Here is a 16,929-nt window from a genome sequence, read left to right as displayed (position 1 = left end):
CTATGGTGTCCCAGTACTCACTGCACAGCAGAATTCCAGCTAGCCAGTGGGTAGATGCGGGAGGTGTCCAGTTGTCATCTCACCCCTCCTTGGTGCCTGGTTCTTGTCCTGCCAGTGGCAGAGGAGAGGCAGGGCTGAGTGGCTTTGAGATTCTAAGCAGAAAACGGGGTTGGGGTAATTTGGGGGGCGCTCCAGTTGTTGCTGGAGGAGTGCCTTTGGCCCTCAGCTGGTCCCTCTGAAGGGAGAAGGGCCGGGTTTGCTCATGCTCAGCCTGACAAGATGCCTTGCTCCTGACTGTCTCCCATGATCTCTTTCATAGCAGCTTCATGGGGATGAGCCTCCCAGCTCCACGCAGACTCCTGGAACTGGCATGTCAGAGCCTGCTGCGGGATGAAGCCTCAGCCATCGCTGCTCTGGAGTGGCTTCCTATGGAGCTCTTCCCACCTCTGTTCATGGCAGCCTTCGCTGGGAAGCACAGCAGAGTCCTGAAGGCCATGGTGCAGGCTTGGCCCTTCCCCTGCCTCCCTCTGGGGGCCCTGATGAACCATCGGCAGCCTTACCAGGATATCTTGCAGGCTGTGCTCGAGGGACTCGATGTCCTGCTTGCCCAGGACACTCGACACAGGTATGGGGGATTCAGTTGCCTGGTAGCACCCTGGGGATCTGAGCAGTTACAGCTGGGATCCGGGAGTGTGCAGGGCCAAAGGGAGAACTGAGGCAGGCCTTGGAGCCACTGCTGGGGTCATTGTGGGAACAGGCTTCGGATATATACGGCTGGTAAAAATGCCGAGGGTGACCGAAGGGACACGAGCCCACTCCTTCCTGGTGGCACCTAAATGTACCAGGAATGGGGACCATGAAGGATCCCAGTAGCACCAGGAGCAGGTGATTCTGGGACATTGAGTCAAAAGTCCAGTCAGGTGTCTGGCCCAGCTGCCCAGATTCCTAGACTCATGGTCTTATTCCTTGTTATCATAATGCACCCCAGCATAACTCCTATTTTCTCCACAGGAGATGGAAACTGCAGGTGCTTAATTTACAGAAGAGAGTTCATCAGGAGTTCTGGATTGTGTGGGCCGGAACCAGAGCCCATCTGTGCTCACTGCTGGAGCCTGAGGCCCCGCAGCCCATGAGGAAGAGGGGGAAAGTGCGCAGCTTAACGGCCAGGCCAAGTCCACCCTTGGCCCCCGTGGAGCTGTTAGTAGACCTTTGCCTCAAGAAAGGTGTCCTTGATGAGTCCCTCAGCTACCTGATTAAGAAAATCAGCGAGAGGAGAGGTTTGCTGCACCTTTGCTGTAAGAAGCTGAAGGTTTTTGCGATGTCGAAGCAAAACACTAACATCCTGGATATGGTGCAGCTGGACTCTGTCCAGGATTTGGAGGTAAACTGTACCTGGAAGCTGTCCACCCTGAGGAAGTTCGCTCCTTACCTGGGCCAGATGGGCAATCTGCGCCGGTTCCGTCTCTCCCATGTCTTCACGTCTTCTCACACCACCTTGGAGGAGGAGGAGCAGTGTGTTAGCCTGGTCACCTCTCAGTTCCTCAGCCTGCCCCACCTCCAGGAGCTCAATTTGGATGATGTCTCCATCCTCAGAGGCCGCCTGGACGAGATCCTCAGGTGAGGGGTGGCGAGCTTTCCCTGACGACCAGATCGAGTCCCTTTCCATTTCAGTGCACAGTGATGGGCTCTCCTGTGTGCAGTCCCTCAGCAGTGCTAGAGTGCCTGAGCCACTAGACGGTCCACACAGTCAGTGTCTTGTTCACCGCTCTGTCACCTTGCATGTTGTCACATAACCCCCCAGACAAAGGTAGGACATATGCACTAGGACAGAGGCTACTAAAGGGACTCCTTGCTAGGAATTGGCGTAATGGAGGCTTCAGGCCAGGGGATGGTAGCTTTGGGCATCCTTGTAAGTGGTGTGGAAGGGAAGATGATGCAATAGAACCAAGTGAGGATTGCAATGACAAGGGGAAAGCCAATCAGAGGTGAGGTTTCAGGGGTTAAGTTCCGCACTTAGAGATTTGGCCATGGCAGCCTTTCACTCCAAAGCTGCCTCATTCACCTGTCTGCCAAGGGTTGCCATAGGCTCTTGCAAACAGAATGCGTGGTAAATGCAGGGTTCCTGAGGGAGTCATTACGAAATTGGATAGGTGGTTTGTAAACAGTGCAGTGATCTAAGTTCCTGGAGGGTGTCAGCTCTCATTTGATGTTGCCTGACTGTGCCCAGGTTAGCCCTTTCTGCACAACTGCCAGAGGCCTCATTGGGCTAAGAGATGATGGTGACAGGGGTCTAGGCTGTGGCTGGAAGGAAGCCCGAGTTGCAGGCATTTCAGGACATGTCTCCAATACTAAAATGCACTGGTTGCCTCCTGCTTCAGACCCTGGGTCAGGCTCCTTTCTGAGCTCCTCCCATCTTTACCTCCCACCTTTATGTTCAGAACACCTGTGTGTTTGGGCTGGGCTGTATGATGTGCTCCACTTGACGGATGAGTAAATGGAGTGTGTGAGGTTTCATCCAGTTGAATCCATCACGGAGCAGATAACAGATGGGGAAAGATTCCACTCAAATTTGCTCTGACTTGAATGTCACTTTTCACTGTGCAACATCCTGGGTTTGATCATCATCCGGAACACTCTAGGCTTTGGTGACATGGGCCTCTTTACCCTGAAGGCCTGCATCATCCTCACCTGCCTCTGCCCACCAGGTCCATCCCCCACATGTAACTGTTCTATGTCTCCCCAGGTGCCTGAGGACCCCCTTGGCGACCCTGTCCATCACTAACTGCCTGCTTTTCGAAAGAGACTTGAGACATCTATCCCAGCAACTGAACGTCAGCCAGCTGAAAGGCCTGAGTTTCAGTGGGCTCAACCTGACCAATATCAGTTCTGGGTCACTCCGATTTCTTTTAGAGAGAGCCTCCCCCACTCTCCAGGACCTGGACTTGGATAAGTGTGGGATCATGGATGCCCAGTTCCTGGACATCCTGCCAGCCCTGAGCCACTGCTCCCAGCTCACAACCCTAAGTTTCTGTGAAAACCCCATCTCCATGATCGTCCTGGAGGACCTGCTTCGCCACATTGTTGGGCTGAGCAAGCTGAATTGCGTGATTTATGCGGCCCCCCTGGAGAGTTACGAGGAAAGGAGCGGCACCATCAACCTGGGCCGACTTGCCCAGATGCATGCCGTGCTGAAGCATATGCTGCAGGAGTTGGGGCGGCCCAGCATGGTCTGGCTCTGCGCTTACCCCTGTCCTCACTGTGGCTGTAGTACTTTCCTTGACCCAACTCCCATTCTGTGATCCTGTTGCTTGAGTGTCCAGCTGGGTGTACATCTCATAGGCTTTACTCTGGGCCCTTGGGCACTGAAACCCGGACATAAGTATACCGTACAGGAACACAGCAGCCAGTTTCAGACAAATACTCAGGGTGGGGGGAAATGCTGACAGGGGACTCAATGGTTTCTTTGGGGAGATTTGTCCTAAGGAGTTAGAAATATCCACCTGAATCTCTCAGGGGGAGAGACTGAGGTTTGGGTGGTAGATGCGGGGATTACCTTTGCTTGAATGGTTGTGAATAAATGTCAGTAATAAAGAGAACTGGATGTTAACCATCTGGTGTCCTCCATGACATGTTAACCCAACTCTCCCACCTGCAGTTACTGGCCAAGTAAGAAGGCATGAGCATCGTGATGCGCAGACACTAGGCTGGTTGAGGTTGGTCCCAGGAGATCACATCACCATTTATACTTTCTGGTTTGGTGGTTCTTTCTGGTGCACCGGTACCTACTCACTCACCTCTGTGACTGTTCAGTGGGTCAGCGCACACAAGGTGCGTCCACAGGGATTGGAAAAAGTGGCTTCCAGTGAGCACCACTGTGGTACAACTACTCTGGGGCCATCACAGGTAACTAGTCCAGTCCCTGGACTAAAACTCCTCCCTACTGGGAGCCTCCATCGCTGGCCTGTGGCCGCTCCATGGTAGGGCTTCCCTGTGCACCAGTCAGGCCCCTAGTACTGAAAGGGATATCAGCCTGCCAGGGACCCAGACTACTGGCCTCACAAGTCCAGGCCTGTCATTCCCCTGGATACATCCCCTTCTTGAATTCAAGTTCCTGTGGCCTGTAAACACATTTACATTCTTTTCAGCAAAATACTAAGCTGGCATAAACCCCTGCTTTGTTCTGTGTCCTGTCCTAAGAATACGACATCCTTTTGTAGAGGATGGTCTAATGTTCGAAGACTTTCCCCTCATGATCCTCCTTCCCATCAATCAAGGAGGTGGTAAAGCATCTCTGAGCCAGTGACAGACTCCGGTTCTAAAGAGTGGACAACCTCAAGCCAGTTCCCGGAGAGCACTTAAGTGGACACAGGTGAAGGTCACACCGGGGAGATGGGGGTATGGAGGGCCACCCTGAGGGGCAATACAACCAAGTGAAAGGGAGATGTCCTAGTGTGCTGTTGGATCCCACAGTCAATGGACAGTTAGCTGCTCAGCATGGAACAGGCTCCCTGCCCACCTGCCACCTCATTCTGGCCCTAGGCTGTCTCAGTTTGCTCACTGAGTCGCCTGCCAGAGGACCACCTAGGGAGAAGGCCACACATCCAGGCCCAGGGGCAGGGCTCCATTTGCCTGTATGTCTCCCTAAATGTGAGGAAGTCAGTCCTGGTTTTTCTCCTTCTACTGCCTCTCATTCAGTGCCAGCCACTCATGTGCTTGCTGCTCTCTGCTGGGTGTCAGCAGCTTCCTAGCTTGTCACATACAGCACCTGGCCCTTCGTTCTCTTTTTATTGCCATTCCTTTCTTTTTCTTCTACCTTCCACTCTTCTAGCTTGGGCCCATCAGCATATAAGCACATTTTTCTGTTTGTTAGTACAATTCTTATTGTTTTCAGAGAGGAAGGGAGAGGGAGAGATGGATAAAACATCAATTATGAGACAAAATCATTGGTTGGCTTTCTCCTGCACATCCACCTGGAGATCCAGGCGTAAACTCCAGCCCCTGCTCCAACTGATAATTGAACTAAGTCCTCTTGGTTCATAGGCCTACTGAGCCACACTGGCCAGGCACAATCTGCTTCTTTTAGTAGGAAGAGAAAATGCCAAAGTCTCTGTAACCTTCGGTGAGCTCCCCACCCCCCATAAAAGGGGATAAGAGAACATGGGTCAGAAAATGTATATCTCTTACAGCAAACGCTCTCTTTCTCTTCCTCTCTATTATTCTCTCTCCCTCTCCCTCTCCCTGTCCCTCTGTCTGACATGCATCTTTTCTTCCCATCCCCACCTTGACAGGGAGTAGTGTCCATGATGGGAATCAGAACCTCTGGCATTTGAGAAAAATCATAAAAATTGGCAGGTTCTGAGGGAGGAAGGGCAAAGGCAAAACATCCTGTGGTCAGGGTGTTAATTCCTCCACACATACAGATCATGCCCATTGCCTTGTGGGGAGATTCACCTGTGGGGCCAACTTATGTAAAGCTCTTGTCAGCATGTCCTCCTCTGGAATTGCCCACTGTTATTAGCATTGATGGTATTTATTAACCACCAGATGCAAGATAAGGAAGAAAATAAAAGTCAGTGCACCCTGGCCAGTGTGTCTGGGCATTGTCCTGTGCACCAGAAAGTTCACCGATTTGATTTCTGGCCAGGGCACATGTCCAGGTTGCAGGTTAAGTCCCCAGGCATCCAACATTGTTTCCCTCTCACATGAATGCATGCTTCTGTGCCTGTCTCTCTTCCTTCACCTCTCTCTAAAGAATCAATTTTAAAAACCCACCATATTAAGACACAACAAAAGAAAACTCATTGCTGCATGTTGCCTCTAAAACCAAGTGTCCTGCACTTGACGCTTTATTTGTTCTCGAGACCACAACTGAGAAATCCAGAAAAATTCTATATTGGAATCTGGACTTTTCCATCAAAATATTCAGAAAAGCATAGTATCAACGCAATGATGCTTAGAAACCTTAGATAAAGACTGCATCTATGAAGATGGGCAGAGAAGAGACCTGGATAGGAGGTGACTGCTGGTGCACAGAGATCATGTACATGAAGGCCCTATGGGCAGAGTCTCTAGGGCATTAGAAAACAAGCACGGAGAGTAAGGCACACATAGTAGGTTCCTTACTACTAGAATGTACCCCAGAGTCCACCAATCTGCACAGCAGTCAGGTAGGCTGGATACAGGGCAGCTGGAGCACACGAATGTCAAAGGGAAGACTCTGAATAAAGAAGAGCCAAAACCTGGCCTGCTTGGCTCAGTGGATGAGTTTTGACACGTGAACCAGGAGGTCAGTATTCAATTCCCAGACTGGGACATGTCCCCGTTTTGGGCTCTTAGCCCAGTAGGTGTCTTATAGGAAGCAGCCAATCAAGGATTCTCTCTCACCATTGATGGTTCTAACTCTTTCTCCCTTTCCCTTCCTCTGTGAAATCAATGACAATAAATATGTCTAAAAGTATGTACATAGCTTAAGGTTTTGATACCCAGAATATCTGTTTAGAAATACAAGACGTAGCCTTTTGTCATGGTCAGGATTTTTATGCTGTTCCTTCTTCCCCTTTAATCTTCCTTTCTAGTCCACTTCCCCATGGTATTGTATATAAAGTGATCTATTTCATGATGTGAAGTTTTGTATTGTTTGTCTAGTATTTCTCTACACCATAGTACGTTATCAGTACAAACCTACAGTGGTAAAATTAAGCTGAGTAAATTTGGCATCCAAATGGCTTTATTAGGTATTTCACCAATCCAGCAGCATTCCAGCTGGCAATGAAAAAGGGGCTCACTGAGCCATACCGACCAGGGTTTGTCCCACTACCATCCCCAAGTCTAACAGGATAGACATTAAAGTCCTTCAACAGTTGAGGTTCCAGCTTCCAAAATTAATTTCCCATTCAGTATTCCAGTAAAAATAACTAAGAAACAAAACATTTTGGGGGAGATTTTTAAAATTGAAGTTGGAAAGCTTGTTGATAACTATACACTCAACAGTCCAACAGGTGAGTTTTTAAAAATTTTCCCAGTTGGGACATTTGTTGACATTCACTCATAAAAATACTGAGGCTTCAAGATAACTCGATGTGTGGAGAGCATATATTAAATGTCAAAAAGTTGAAGAGGAAGTGCATGAGCAGTTCTATAGAAAAATACATATCTCAATCGACGGGCACTTTTGTTTATTTAATTCAGAGGTATATTCAGGAAAGCTTGTTAAGTGGCAAATTCTGTTTCAGTCTTGTTATTCCCACTTCAGAAAGGTGCTGATGGCATTTCAATAAGCCAAAGGATGCTTACATTTAGATTTGTTCAAACATTTATATTATTCCATATGTAATTTTTCTTCCTACATATACTATTCCTTTAAAGATTGAGGACATACAAAATGCCACAGGAAGGAGGTGAACAATTGCTTTACAGCCTTGTTGGAGGTGCCTCAATTCTTTTTTCCAGTTAGGTTTTCCAAGAATACGTCATTTGATTACCTCCCCCGGACAACTGGAAACAGGGCAGCATGCCATGAAGAAGTAACACAACGCTTCATTTTGTATGCAGTTCACTTCAAAGACTTCATGCACTTGTGGCCAAAGACACCTTGGGAAATTTAGGGCCTAGAATTCACCTCACCATCCAAACACATTGCTTTTATGTGTTTGTAGTAAAATGAGACAAGAAATCCCATTTAGTGGAAAACTTTATTCTGAATATTTTAACAATACAGATATTCAATTTAAACATTAAAGTATATAGTTATTAAAATCAACACTTATAAAACAACCTTGAAGAATTCAAACTTTGCATTCTATGCAGAAGTTTCACAAAGGGATCTAAAATTCTTGTTTCTTCCCCAAACCCACCATTTGCTTCTATTCATTCTTAAATAACAGAAGGCAATTTCTTTTCAAATAAATGCCTTCCATAACATAGCATTATTTTTAAGTTCAATTTCTATTTCATCTGTCACAGGGACTTCCCTCTTGGCAGCCCTTGAGAATCTCAATAAGCTGAGCTACTGCACTGCATGATTCACACTCTCTTGCATAGATGGTGAATCCTATGATCCCCACCAGCATCACACTCACGGCCTCTTAAAGAGGTGTCCCATCGGCTGTTGCAGTAATTGTTATGCACACCCCCCCCCCATCATACCCATCTCCTGTGAGGCTGTAATAATCATCCCAGTGACTCCTTCCACCATAAGTCAGAGGAGGCCCTTGGGTTGGTGGTGCACCACCTGTGCATCCTGTAATGTCAGTGACCAAATAACAATACTTAAACATCTTAACGAATAATTTTATGTCAGTATGACATGAACCTAGTAAAGTCTTAAATAGTTGGCAAACCTATGCTTTTATACATCTGCGCTAAAAATATGTCAGTAAAGCTGAGGTAGACAAGGGAGCTTACAATTATTTAAAATACAGCTGAAGAATAATGTTTTGACTGAAATAATTGACTATGAATATATATGAAGGCACATTTTCTGAAAACGGGCTGGAATTCTGACCTTCCTATTATGCTTCATGCTGTCAAAAGCTCTTTCTGATTAAAAAATTATACAATACACCCCTGGCTGGTGTGCCTAAGTGGGTCGCGCACCGGTCTTGGCATTGCAGGATCCCTGGTTTGATTCCAGGTTAAGGGCATGAGCCTGGTTTGCAGGGTCCATCCCTGGCCCTGGTTGGGGATTATGCATGGGGAAACCAATCAAAGTATCTCTCTCACATTGATGTAGCTCTCTCTCAGCCCCACTCCCTCCGTCCACTCTCCCAAGATCAGCAGAGATATATCCTCAGGTGAGAAACAACAAAAAAGAAAATGTTGCACTTCATTTCTTTAATAAGGAAAATAAATGAGTATGATCCTTCACTCCTGAAAGATTTGGACTGTTCCAAATGAGCTACTAAGAAAAGAATACAAGACTTCCAAGATAATACAAAACACATACTGCATATAGTACTCCCTGGGGCAAATAAAAGTAAAATTCCAGTTAAACACAAGATGGCCTGTTAATTCCAATCCTGTCACTTACACGCAGTATATCTGGACACATACCACAGCTGTCATATGAACCTCTGTAAAAATAGGAAAAGGCAAATGGACAGAAGGCTTCAAGAGTCATTTCTCCAAACACGATACACAAACAGCTAACAAGCTCATGGAAAGAGCATCAAAATAATGGATAGTTAGGGAAATGCCAACCAAAACCTACGTGAGATACCACTTTATTCCTAAGTAGGTCCCAATGTTTGAAGAGGAAAATACCAGGGCTTGTTGGGAATTTAGAGCCACTGGAATCCTGTACACAAGGAACAGAAAGGGGACAAGGCGTGGCTGCTGTGGAAAATAATGGAAACTCCTACAACAAACATTTAACACTGAATTGCAATATGACTCCGAAATTCCACTCTAAATTTTGCACCCACAATAACTGGAGACTTCTATGAAATACTAGTCCAAAATGCTCACATCAGTCCTCTGGTGGAAAGGACCCCAACGGTTGAAGTGGTAAACGAGCTGTGTCCACTCACTAGAGCTGCAAGGGAATATTTAACCAGCCATAAAAGTGGCGGTGAACTGATTACTGCCATATGGATGACCCTTGGACACATTTATGGTAATGGACACAAGCCAGGCACAAAATGTCCTATCCTGTATCATTCTGATACTATGATCTGTGGAAAACAGGTGAATCAATACAGACAGAACCCTGGTTGGTTTTTCATAGAAGCTGGACTGAGGAAGAGAATGGTAGCGACTGCTTTACCTGGAGAGCTTTTATGTATGAGTGATAAAGATGTTTTGGACATACTCAGATACAGTTGTGACATAAGACTCTGAATATACTACATGCTACTTAGTTGGTCAATGGTAAATATTTAGTGTTATGATAGATGAAATTCACCTCAACAACAAACAGTGTATAGTATAGTTTAGGTGTCTTACGCTTTATTGCCCATTACCTATAACTAGTAGTGCAATCATCATCTCTTGGAGATATATGGTAATTTCTCCTGGAAGGGATTGTCTCTTTGCAAGGAACGCCTGCATAACTTCCTCTCCCACGTGACAGCGTTCCTGTAAATGACAAATATTTATGTGAGGATATCACATTGGAGAGCAATGTTTTATGGGAAAACAATAATTCAAAACAACACTTTATTTCCTCTTTCCACAACAATGTTTAAATTTACTCTTAGACTCTATTTAGGCTCATGCTTGTATGTGCTGTGATATGTTACTCTGGAATGTATTATCTTCTGACATCTTGTCCTCCCTGTACATCTTCCTTAATTTCTTAAATGACCATTGGTGGGAAAAACCTTTCCAATTCTGAACAAAGTGCAAGGAATTCCATGATGTCCACATACATATTTATCAGTGCCTACCTATAGCTTGACAAGCCTCTATCGATTTTTCTCCTTCTCTACTTTGCTCTGTTGCTCACAATCTCTTTTCGACATTACTAAAAACTTCCTAATTTTCCCGTTACACTCACTTCTTCATGCACGTTCCCCTAAGAACTAATAGTTATTTCGGTATGCAAGTATTGAATTATTAGCATTTAGGTTAAAACACTTTCATTGCTCCTGGATGCCCACAATATAGAGGCAAGTTATGTCCATTTACTTTCAAAATTGACTGTCTCACTTACCTTAGAACTTTTATGCTACGCTTTCAACTACATTTTGGACTCAGGAAAAGCCACATGTGCTAGTTGTGCACTTGCATCTATTCTAATACTGGCAAGATATCACCTGTGCATAGTAATATTTTATTGGGCCAGTACATGCCAAATTCATTACACATACAATTTTCTAATTTATCACCAATTTAGCATGGCTCTCTCCTACTGCTGACTACTTTAAATGTATAAACTTAGTTTTGGTAATGATGGCAATATAAATTTTACTGCCTTTAGCTGTACTACGAGCATTTAACAGCTCATGTGAAGAGCCCCAGATCTCCTTCAAAATATGAGAAATATTACATTTCCCATAAATATTACCATGTTTCAGTACTAATTCTTATCCAAAATGTCCACAAATGACCCTTTAATTTATGCGCTCACTAGCACATCCACAATTTAAATGGATAGGCTGTTTGTGTATATTCAACTGCAGAGGCATATTGTTCTTAACTACACTGATTCCCTCAATGGTTTCAACTTTCCAACATAATTAATAGTGAGAGACTCTATGTTACACTTTAAGACATCTTTGTACTGATATGAATGAGTCACGTTTGCCTTATTTTTTCACAACTATGTGCACTCTGTGATTTAGCAACTGGCAATGCCTGACTCTTTCAAGTGTGCCTTTCCACCCTCATTTTTTATTAAAAACAGACCTTATGAACCCACACATATCACTTTTCAGCCTGTTGACAAAATACTTATATTGTATTTATTAAGATGCGTTAATTTGGTTGTCATATTTCCTCAACAAGCATATGATTCTTGGAATCACAAAATATATCTTTATGGATATACCAGTGGCCCGGTGCATGAAATTCGTTCACAGGAGGGTGTGTCCCTCAACCTGGCCTGCACTGTCTCTAATCTGGGACCCCTTGGGGGATGTCTGACTGCCAGTTTATGAATTGAGCCAATCCAGAAGTCACATATCCCTCTTGAAATCCAGCACCACTGCCTCCTAACAGCTCGCCTGCCTGCCTGCCTGCCTGCCTGCCTGATCTCCACTAACCACTCTGCCTACTGGCCTGCTCACCCTCAACTGTCCTCCCACCTCCCAACCACGCTGCCCTTCTTGCCCCCAGCTATCAAACATAGAGAGACTGATGGATACCAAGGCATCCTCCTAAAGGGCCAACACACAAATTTCCCTGTGCTCTGGCAAAGGGAGGTTGAAGTGCACTGGAGCTGTGAGGGAAGAAGCCAGGACTAGGGACTCAGCGGATACAGCTCAGAAGATAGACACCCATGACTCCTGGGAGGAGTCATTCCCTCATGCAGAGGAGGACATCTTTCCCACACAGACATTTGCCTGTCTCGGAATAGGACAGTTGACACACCCGATTGTAAAAAACTTTGCTCTGAGGCAACTTAAGAGATTAAGAATGACAATTGGTCTCCAGTAGAAGCCACTGCCCCACCATGTTGAAAAAAATCTGGTGCCTGAGGATGACTGCCTACAGGGGCAATTCAAGTCAGAAGCCTATAAGTGTGTAGCCAGAGGTGGTCTCCTGAGGCTTTGAGTCTTTGCCTGACCTAATTAGTCAGAAACAGCCTGTAACACTGTCCTGCATGACAGGCTGAGAGGTGTAGAGCAGCGGTTCTCAACCTGTGGGTCGAGACCCCTTTGGCGGTCGGACGACACTTTCACAGGGGTTGCCTAAGACCAATCTGCATATCAGATATTTACATTACGATTCATACCAGTAGCAACATTACAGTTATGAAGTAGCAACGAAAATAATTTAATGATTGGGTCACAACATGAGGAAGGGTATTTAAAGGGCCAGAAGATTAAGAACCACTGATAGAGGATCTACATAACTCATCATCACAAACTCAAACAGAAAGCCAAAAGTAGCAAACAAACAAAAAACACCAAAATGAAAGAACTAGAGAATTCTCAGAAGAGAAAAATGAAGTAGAGATAAGAAATTTATCTGAATCAGAGTTCAGAGCAATCATGGTAAAAATGCTCAATAGCATGAAAAAAAATATAGTAGCTATGAAAAAAGAAAAGTTCTAGATAAAAAATATGACATAACACTAGTAAAGAACACACTGGAAGAAATACACATCATATTTGGGAAGCTGAGGATCAAATCAGTGAATTGTTAGTCAGAGAGAAAATATCACTCAATTAGGAAAACCAGAAAAAAAAAACAATTAATAAACAAGAGGACAGGTTAAAGGAACCGTGAGACTACCGGAAATGTAACAATATTAGAGTAGTGGGTGTGTCCAAAGAGGCAGAAAGGGAGAAAGGCATAGAGAAGGTGTTTGAAGAAACAATGGCAGAACACTTCCCTAACTTCTTAAAGGAAAATGTCACACAAGTGCAGGAACCACAGAGAACCACAAACAAGAAGAACTCAAACAGGCCCATTCCAGATGCATAATAATTAAAGTGCCAAAAATTAAAGAAAAAGAGATAATTGTCAAGGCAGCAAGAGAAAAGAAATGTGTTTCCTACAATAAAGTTCCAATGAGGGCTGACACCTGGTTTCTCATCAGAAACTCTACAGGCCAGAAGGGAATGACATGAAGTACTTAAGGTAATGGAATCAAGGATCTGAGACCAAGATTACTATATCCAATAAGGCCGTCATTCAAAATAGATGTTTCAATAAAGAGCTTCCCAGACAAAGAATGGCTCAAGAATACAACACCACAAAGCCAGAATTACAAGAAATCCTAAAGGGACTGCTGTAATGAGAAGAAGAAATGAGAGGGAAACCTAGGCATACAGAATTAAAATGGCAATAAATCAGTATCTATCAATAATAACCCTTAAAGTAAATGGACTAAATGCTCCAAACAAAAGGCGTTGGGTTGCAGAATGGATTCAAAAATATGACTGAACGATATGTTGTCATCAAGAGACCCACCTCAAAACAAAAGACTCACACAGAATGAGAGTGAATTTTGCATGCAAATGGAAAAGAAAAGAAAAGATAGACTAGAAATAAACATATTGACAAAACAGACTTTAACATGAAGGCCATCACAGGGGACAACAATCCTAAACAACTCACTAGATCAGACAGACTTAATCGACATCTTCAGAACAGTTCACCCCAAAGATACAGAATATACATTCTACTTAAATGTTCATGGGAGATTTTCAAAGATAGACCACTTGAGACTCAAGCAAAGTCTCTTCAAATTAAACAAGATGGAAGTCATATCAAGCATCTTCTCTGATTACAAAGGCATACTACTATATAATAAAGAGGTAATATGCAAATTATTCCTCACGCCCTGACAAGATGGCTGCCTATGACCTGGCTGTCAGGGGGTTTAGTGAGGGACAACCAAATGACTGAACAAGCAGGCTACATGGGGAGACCAGACTGGTGGGGGGGTTAATGAGCCATTACCAAACGACTGGACAGCAGGCTACATGGGGCGACCAGGCCAGTTGCGTCTTGGTGAGGGAAAACCAAACAACTGAACAGCAAGTTGTGTCGGGCAACCAGGCCTGCGGGTATATGAGGGGCAACCAGGCAGACAAGTGGGACGGTAGAATGAAACCAGCCCAGTAGGGGAGCAGTTGAATGTGCCAAGGCCAGCGGGTGATGGGGCAGTAAAAGGTGACCAAACTGGCAGGGAGAGAGTTAGGGTTGACCATACTGGCAGGGGCTTAGTTAGGGGTGTCCAGTCTGGCAGGCACTTAGTTGGGGGCGATTATGCCAGTAGTGTGTGTGTGGGGGGGGGGGGCAGTGAAAGGTGACTAGGCTGGTTAAGGGACAGTTGTCAGCGACCAGGCTAGTAGGTAGGGGGCAGTTGGAGGTGACCTGGTCGACCACAGGGCAGTTAGGGAAGACCAGGCCAGCTGGTAGGGCAGTTAGGGGTGATTAGAATAGCAAGTAGAGGCAGTGAGGGTCAATCAGGCTGTAGGGGCGGGGGTGGGGGGGCAGTTAGAGGTGACCAGGCAGGCAGACAGGCACTTCAGCAGTTAGGAGCCAGCAGTCCTGGATTGTAGAGGGTATAAGCTGGTCTGAAGGAACACCACCACCCCTCATGGAAGAATTTTGTGCACCGGGATTCTAATATTAGATATAACCTACAATAAAAATTAACAAAAATTCAAATACTTGCAGGCTAAATAATACGTTATTAAACAATGTTTGTGTTATCAAAAACATCAAAAAAGAAATGAAAAACATCCTGGAAAGAAATGACAATGAAAACACAACAATTCAAATTCAATGGTTATACTGAAAGCAGTTCTGAGAGAGAAGTTCATAGCATTACAGACACAAAAAAACAAATACAAAAAATAACTGGTAATAAATTATCTAACTCTACAACTTAAAGAATTAGAAAGAGAGCAACAAGAAAAGCCCAGACTGAGCAGAAGGAAGGAAATGGTAAAAATCACAGCAGAATTAAATAACATAGAAACCAAAAACAAAAAAAACAAACAAACAAAAAAATCACTACAAAATATCAATAAAATCAACAGCTGGTTCTTTGAAAGGATAAATAAGATTGATGAACTTCTTCCAGGCTTACCAGGAAGCACAGAGGACCCAAATCAACAATCAGAAATGAAAGAGGCAAAATAACAACTGACCCCAAAGAAATAAAAAGGGTTGTAAAAATACTATTCCAACAAACTGGTCACCTAGAACAAGTGGATGTATTCCTAGAAAAGTACAACCTTCTGAAACTCAATCAAGAAGAATAAAAAAGTCTGAATAGATGGATAAACAGAAGGTAATTGAAGCAGTCATTGAAAAACTTCCAGCAACCAAAGCCTTGGGCCAGACAGCTTCACAGGAGGTTTTACAAAGCATTCAAACTAAAACATATCCTCCTCACACTTTTCAAAAAACTTCAAGAGGAAGGAACAATTCCAAGCAATTTCTAGAAGCCAGCATTACCCTAATCCCAAAGCACATGTAGATACTGCAAAGAAAGAGAATTACAAGCCAATGTATCTCTGATGAACATAGATTCTAAAATCCTCAACAAAATCCTAGCAAATCAGAACCAGCATTACATCAGAAAGATCATACACCATGAGCACATGGATTTATTCTGGGCATGAAATGATGGTGCAACATCCTCAAATCAATACACATTATACATCAAATTGAGAGAGAAAAATAAAAAAAAAAATCGAGAGATAAAAATAAGATAATCATATAAATTGATGAAGAAAAAGAATTTGACAAAACCCAACACACTTTTTGGTAAAAACTCTCAGCAAACTGGGACTGGAGGGATCATATCTCAACATAATACAAGCCTTATATGACAAACATACAGCCAACACCATACTCAACAGGCCAAAAAAAAACCAAGTCACCCAAGAACAGGAACAAGACAGGGATGCCCACTGTCACCACTCCTGTTTGAGTGAGTACTGGAAGTGCTACCATATCAATCAGGCTGCTTGTGGCATGACCAAATTGAGGGATGACCAAAGGACAGGTTCGGGGACGGGCCGGCCAGACTGCACCCATGCACAAATTTGAGCACTAGGCCTCTGGTAGAGGATAACTGCCCAATAAATGGGGATTTTGTCTTATTCATAGTCATTATGCAGCATAGTGTGTAGGCTACTAAATATCACTTGAAAGAAGACACTTAGGAATATTGTGTACACAAACTACAATTTCTACTGCTTAGCACTTGAGAAACAACATCAACCATTCTTCATAAATCAAATAAATGGACTTCTGAACTCAAGAAAAATCATGAGATGGAACTGGAGAGCATTATGCTAAGTGAAATAAGCCCATCAATGAAGGAAAAATACCACATGATCTCACTCATTCATGGATAATAGAGACCATTATAAACTTTTGAACAATAATAGAGACAGAGGCAGAGCTGCCTCAAACAGATTGTCAAACTGCAGCTTGAAAGCCGGGGAGGGTTGGGGGCAGGAGGGAGGGAGGTAAGAGATCAACCGAAGGACTTGTATGCATGCATATAAGCATAACGAATAGACATAAGACACTGGAGATTAGGGGAGGTCAGGGGATTGTCAAAGGCAGGTCGGTGCGGGGGGGAAGGACACATATGTAATACTCTTTGTAATACTTTAAGCAATAAAAAAATTAAAAAAAGAATCATTGGGAAAAGAAAGAAAGATCAAGTAATTTGCTCTATCAAAAAAAAAGACAGAAAAATCATGATACAAATCCAAATCTTGGCTGTCGACAAATCCTAAAAGATAAATGCAAAGTAAAAGGATCAATATGTATTGAACTCCTTCAGTGTTC

The 16,929-nt window shown here is 44.1% G+C and overlaps 1 protein-coding gene across 1 annotated transcript; it reads left to right on the top strand.

Moving 5' to 3' along the window:
- Nucleotides 1-332: 332 nt before the first annotated feature.
- LOC308512427 (melanoma antigen preferentially expressed in tumors-like) lies at nt 333-3,299 on the top strand (the record flags this gene model as incomplete). Its single annotated transcript, XM_081082182.1, has 4 exons — nt 333-625; nt 1,012-1,570; nt 2,100-2,107; nt 2,744-3,299. The coding sequence occupies 4 exons, from the start codon at nt 333-335 to the stop codon at nt 3,297-3,299; spliced, it is 1,416 nt and encodes a 471-aa protein (XP_080938308.1).
- Between the last annotated feature and the right edge of the window lie 13,630 nt (nt 3,300-16,929).

Source organism: Myotis nattereri, assembly GCF_964212035.1.
Source record: "Myotis nattereri genome assembly, chromosome: Y".
Taxonomy (NCBI): domain Eukaryota; kingdom Metazoa; phylum Chordata; class Mammalia; order Chiroptera; family Vespertilionidae; genus Myotis; species Myotis nattereri.
Note: the sequence above shows the minus strand (reverse complement) of the source record. Positions and strands in the feature narration are given on the sequence as shown.